Source organism: Pogonomyrmex barbatus, unplaced genomic scaffold (genome assembly GCF_055798465.1).
Source record: "Pogonomyrmex barbatus isolate J1 unplaced genomic scaffold, ASM5579846v1 scaffold10, whole genome shotgun sequence".
NCBI classification, from domain to species: domain Eukaryota; kingdom Metazoa; phylum Arthropoda; class Insecta; order Hymenoptera; family Formicidae; genus Pogonomyrmex; species Pogonomyrmex barbatus.
The window spans coordinates 7192832-7199205 of NW_028297099.1; the positions used below are offsets into that span (position 1 = coordinate 7192832).

Sequence of the window (6374 nt, forward strand, 5' to 3'; positions counted from 1 at the left end):
CAATTTTCTCACACAATTTTCTCACTATTAAAAATTTGTTACGTGTAAAGCCCTTAAACAAATCAACCAATCACAGTTAAGAATTAATTTTTTTTCTCTTTATGATTCTCAACTATGATTGGTTAATTCGCTTATTCAGGTTTGTTTTTTATTCCTGTACAAGGTGCAAAACTTTCTAGCTCACTTTTGTCAAATTTCAAATATGTATATATATATATATATATATATATATATATATTCTATTTCATTTCAAGTACAATGAGTATACACTAGTTTAGTTAAAAAAACAGATCATTTATTTACTTTTTGTTTACACTTTTTGTATACCTTGGGCTTAAAGGGAGATGAAGCCATTATGGCGTTGAGTGTTCTTTAACATGGCGTTGTGAGTGAGGTAGAGTGAAGTGGAAGTCCCTTCTTTTCGGAAATTAAATGTAACACAATTGCGATTGCATTGTATTTACAAACCGGCTGCGCTAATCATTATTCGTATCATGTTAATATAGTTGTTAGGAAATTTACAATTTACATTACATCACTGCACGCAGGAAAAATACAATCGACACGGTTCTTCATATACGTTACACGTTTAAAGTCCGATTATAAAAGCCTGTTCTTTATCGCTACAGTGGATCCTGGAACTTTTCTTTTTCGTTTTTGTCAACGTTCAAACATATTTCATTTTAAATAATATACTAAGTATACACTAATTCAGCTCTAAAGAATAGACTCTTTATTGACGTGTATTCCTGCTTGTAGTCGACACAGAATACAGACGATAATTCTCAAGCATGTGGCTTGAGAGGTTTGTCTCGAAGGTCGAGTGTACAGTTGTTCAGCTAGAATCGTCGTAAATGAACTCCAGCTAGTAACAGCCTCAATCTCTCAATGTTGTTCCTGTCTAGATATGGAGTTTAAATAATACGATGGATTTCTCTCACAGCCATCTACAATATCCGAGTTAAAAAGTAACGGCTCGCTCGTACAGTTGTACTCTCATGAGGATACGTAATAGGCCCCAGACTGCTAACACTAATGCAAATGTCCAATTTTCATTGCCATTTGTGGTGTCAAACTGATTGGACTTTGGCCTCATTGGTGAAAGTGGTGTGGCCATACAACGCGCTTAATACATAGTAATCCACGGATTCTTTTGTATGGACCTTGGATTTAAGTTTACTGGATTTCCTATTATTAGATATATTTATTGTTAATTTGCATATGATTAACTGTCTGTACAATGTATATACAATTATGAGAGGTCAACATTCTATAATCTTTTGCGAATATGATAAAAGACCATTTACGCATATGAGATATAGAAATTATTCTGCTGTTATTTGTATAGTACTTGTCGATTCTATCAGCTGTACATCTGAGCTTTATTGTTGGCATTTTTGTAGTATTTTAACAGACACTTCGTGATACACACATACAAGATGGAAGTTAACATAGAACAGACAGTTATGGAAGTTACAAAAGATAGCACAAGCAATCAAAGTCGAAACATCTTGGATCAATCAGATTTAAGAAGAGAAGCTCCCAATATGCAGCATGAGAATGACGATTGGGAAACATTATGTACAAGGTCAATAAAAATAGATCATGATGAGAGATCAACTGGCACATCTGACAATAGCCACAGCAATGATATTACAGATGAAGAGAATATGTGCCTTGACAATAAAAATATATTATGCAATGGCTTATGCCAGGAAGATACAAAACATGATATGGAAATGAATACCACTGATGATTTACGACAGTTTGATGTGCTAGATGATCTAGATCGCCATCCAGAGCAAAATAATGGTTCCGATGATGATTCAGAAACAGATGAGAGTAGAGATTCTGATGTGCCAGACGAAGAAATTGAAGCCATGCTAGAAGAAGGTATATCGGTCTTACACAAATCTATACAATTTTTATATATAGGATAATCATATATTTAAAAAAGATAAAAGAATTTTTATTTATTTTTGTAAAAAAATTATAAAAGTTTGACATATATTAATACAATGAAAATATTTATCTGCTTGTTGCTTTTAATTATTTATATTACTCATCATATTATTGTGTAAAGCATAAACGAATCATGTTACATTATTTTTATATATAAAATTATTAAATTTATCTGATGAAATAAAATATGTAAAGAATGTTATGAATATTATGTGGCGTTGGACTGTTGATTTTTAATTTCACTCTTAAAAAAATTTTTTTTATATTCACAATTTTATAATTTTTTATCTGTTTGCACTTGAATCTAAATATGTCGCATTCTATAATTTTCACCAAGCTAGTTCCTATATATTTTCGTTTCGTTTTTATCACCTTTGTTAAGAAAAATTGTTGATTCCGTGAAGTCGAAACGTACAATATCAAATTTATATTGAAGATGACTCTGCTAATTTTTGTTTTTACAATAAATTTTGTTCGATTTTGTTTTTGTCATGTCACTTCGTTCATCGGCCTCTTTTTCCTTTTGTTAATTTATACGAGTTATCTGTTACAATTTTGTTCTGTTAAATAAATAAATTTTCTGCAGCAAACAGAATAAGAAAATAAATAAGATTATTTAGTTTATCGCCTTCTAGAATAATATAAAACTTTTAAATTCTTATCTTAATTATGTTTAATGTATTAGGTCTACCAGAAGAATTTAAAAGAAAAAAAAGAGAAAGAAAGGATCGCTTGCCTTATGAAGAAAGGGAGAAACTTGTTTTAGATGGTATGTAGATATAGAGTATCACATGATATTATGTACAAGTATAGTATTTATCTTGTTCTTTTATTCTTCTTTCAGAAATTGGACATAATCATTTTGACGTTCTTCCTGAAGGATGGGTGCAAGTGACGCACAATAGTGGAATGCCATTGTATCTTCATAAACAAAGTAGAGTTTGTACACTAGCAAAGCCATACTTTCTTGGTCCGGGAAGTGTTAGGAAGCATGAAGTTCCTGTAAGCGCCATACCTTGTCTTCAGTATAAAAGAGCATTAGCAGAGGAGGAGGAAGAGCGAAAGAAGGAGATGGAACGGACACCAAACGCGGAAGCTTGCAGTCTTCCTAGCGCAAAAATTGAGACCATACAAGAGAATCGCGCGGCACATTCATTAGATGGCGAGCAATTAAGAAATTATTGTCAATCTTTATTTCGTTTTAAATCTATTAAAGTAATGAGATTTCAGTAAGTATTTGAAAATGAGATTGATTACATCATTAGGAAGATTTGTTTTATATTTTCCAACTTTTTCGCAGATCTTGGTCAGCACGTCGGAAATTCACGAAGATCAAAAAGAATCGTAAACAACTTGAACGTCCAACTTTACCAGACGGTACAAAACTGATAACTTTTCCTGTTAGCAGTTCTAGTGGAAGTGGCAGTTGGAATGTTGCCGACGATAATAGCCAGAGACCTGCCAGACACTGGATAATGAATCCATCAGGCAAAAGTTATGTTTGTATTCTTCATGAATATGTGCAACACGCGTTAAAGAAGCAACCAACGTATAAATTTAAAGAATTAGGTAATCGTATTATTTGATATATTTTTTGAGAAGCATTTCATTTGGTGCAATGCTCTTAGAATTATTTCACTCTTGTTATTCATCAAATATTAAATGAAGACAAATAATGCTCACAGATGTTGTGATCAATTGAAATGTATTCTTAAAATTCATTGTTATTATAAGAAATTGTAAGACATCGTGTAAGACAACTACTTTTATTGCTGAAATGGAATTAACGTGTTTAATTATAGAAAACGCAGCAACACCGTATTCTGCAGTAGTTTGTATCAATGATATGGAATACGGAAGTGGATTTGGGAGCAGCAAGAAGCAAGCGAAGGCTAATGCAGCCCGGAAAACACTTGAAATTCTGATTCCTCAAATGAAGGATAAAATTTCCGGCGAAAATGGTGGGGATAATGGATCGAATAATGACAGTCGTACAATTAAAGCGTCTAGAGGAAATTCCGATGCTGATCTTTCATTCTTCGATGAAATATCCATCACGGATCCACGTGTAGCGGAATTTTGCTCAAAAACCACAGAACCCTCTCCGCATGCTATTTTAATAACATGTCTTCAAAGAAATTATGGCTTAGGGGATATGCACATTGATTATTCAGTAAATACCTTGAAACATCAACGAAATGAATTTACCATGAAAGTTGGAAAACATGAAGCCACTGTTGTAAGTGTGATGTGTTATATTTATGTATAACTAGAATTATTAATGTTAAATCTAATTACAATTGTTGTGAAAGGGATTATTAATCTCTAGTTTAATCACCATTTTAAAGGAGCAGCTTTATTTTTAAAATTATTCATTGTTTATTATTTAAAAGCTATCTTCCAAGGAACGATGCACTACAACAATACACTATGATTTGTCTAGTTATTTTAAGGTTAAATTCATCCTACAAACTTTGTTTCTATCAGAGCGATTTAATTTTGCACTCTGAATTCTTAATGTCACGTATGTGAAGTGAAGATTAAATTTAAATTTTTTTGTATTTAACAGGCGACTACTCCAATATTGAACTGTCAAATACTCCCAATAGTAAAAATTAATCTCAGTTAAATAATTGCAGGTTTGTCGTAACAAAAAAGATGGTAAACAACGAGCAGCACAATCAATACTACAACTTATGCATCCACACATACAATCTTGGGGTTCTTTACTGCGTCTTTATGGATCGCGAAGTGTGAAGTCTTTTAAAGAAAAGAAACAATTGGAACAGGAGATAACCCTTTTGCAGGGTAAAGCTGCCGTTAATCAACCAAATCATGCTATATTAGGTAAACTAAGACAAGAAATGCGAAAACTGGCTGAACAACGCGAAGCAATACAACCTATTGGTAAGTTTGTGCCACCAGATTTACCAACAGGATCTGCAGCCAATTTAAATAATGTAGATTTATAGAAAAATAATCTACAGATTATATATATTGTTGCATCTTTCAATTCTCATTCATCATGTCGGCCGGGAAATTATACAGTTTAGATAATTTATATATTAGGTTTATATATAATTAAGTTTGTATGTATATGTATATGTATATATATATATATATATATATATATATATATTGCTATATATTGCTATATACATATTGCTTAAATATCTAGCAAAAGAAAATTATAAATATTATTGTATAATGTCTTTTAGAAATTATTTTTTCGTCAATCATGTAGAATATTATGTTTCTTGTATAAATATTTCTGTATTGCAATAATATTATGAACTATAAGTTGGTAAAATAACTTTAGGTTGGTGAAATAACATTAATTGTTAAATTACCATAATCAAAATCAACATACTGGATACTAATAATGCTGGCTAGTTAATGACTATTTTTCTATAATGAAATTCTATTTAAGAATCATCAGGCTCAAACTACTTCTCTACTCTGGTATTTCTTTTAAAATTCTCCCGTCTTCCCTCCCCTTTTCTCCTTTTTGTTCTAATGGCGAACATGTAAAAGATGAAAATCAGAGTATATATGATTTATATTTCTTGTTCATAAGAGATTCATAAGAGATGAATAATGTGAATAGATGCAAATTCGTTGAGTTCGCACTTATTGTTTACCTGATTTACGTTATTTATCTGACTTATGTGTGGATGTTGTTTAATGAAATCAAAAGGTGCAAATTATTAAAAATCAATCAATTCGTCTTAATTCGTATGTGTAAATAATGAATTACGAATAATATGCAAAATTAATTATACTGATTGATGATTAATTTCTACGAATCTATGAAAAATTAAGACTTGTATGTTGTTTGGCTTATTTGTTTAACATATATAATGATAGCGAATAGGAGCAAAATAGCGTGGGAAAACAATGTAAAAGAAAAATTCTAGTTTATAAGGGAACAAAATAGAGAATTTTTATTGTGTTATAAATGATTTATAACATATAAATATTCAAACATTGTATACTCCAAAACACATTTAATAAATATTAACGATACCTAATATGCGATGCCTAATGTGCGACACATTCTGTTCCATGAATGAAAGAATGATGTCATTTTCGATTTCTCATTGTAACCAGTATCGGATCATTTTCGAGATTTGCATTAAGTGAATAACTTAAATAAACAGACAGATAATATAATTATTCATGTGATTGACTGTAATATAAACAGAAATATTATTGTATATTGATTGTAAAAAAAGCATGCATAAACATATAAACACATTTGACATCCGAGACACTATCATGTCTCCTATACATATATGTGAATACAATCTATAATAAAATCATGTTGTAAATTATTCTCCTGCTTTATTAACGATCAGTTTATGAACATCAAAAGAGTAAAACATCTAGCATTTGAATCAAATTTTGTTGAA

At 30.8% G+C, this 6374-nt stretch overlaps 1 protein-coding gene across 3 annotated transcripts; it reads left to right on the top strand.

The window, feature by feature from the left end:
• The first annotated feature begins 270 nt into the window (after positions 1-270).
• Positions 271-6296, top strand: pasha (microprocessor complex subunit partner of drosha). Of its 3 annotated transcripts, none has more exons than XM_089085602.1 (7): positions 271-394; positions 1404-1893; positions 2648-2731; positions 2807-3191; positions 3263-3531; positions 3765-4201; positions 4602-6296. In XM_089085602.1, exons 2-7 carry the CDS (start codon positions 1440-1442, stop codon positions 4932-4934), a joined length of 1962 nt encoding a protein of 653 aa, XP_088941728.1. In that variant the 5' UTR covers positions 271-394; positions 1404-1439; the 3' UTR covers positions 4935-6296. The 3 variants fall into 3 exon arrangements, with proteins under 3 accessions (XP_088941728.1, XP_011641180.2, XP_088941727.1); XM_011642878.3 differs by having other exon boundaries at positions 285-434; XM_089085601.1 differs by having other exon boundaries at positions 326-1893.
• The last annotated feature ends 78 nt before the right edge of the window (positions 6297-6374 follow it).

Bases quoted from the DNA above. Each gene is read 5' to 3' on its own strand.
- pasha (XM_089085602.1), top strand. From the start codon at position 1,440: ATGGAAGTTAACATAGAACAGACAGTTATGGAAGTTACAAAAGATAGC. The intron at 2,732-2,806 runs GTATGTAGATAT...TTCTTCTTTCAG, and splicing joins GGAGAAACTTGTTTTAGATG to AAATTGGACATAATCATTTT. The intron at 3,532-3,764 runs GTAATCGTATTA...GTTTAATTATAG, and splicing joins GTATAAATTTAAAGAATTAG to AAAACGCAGCAACACCGTAT.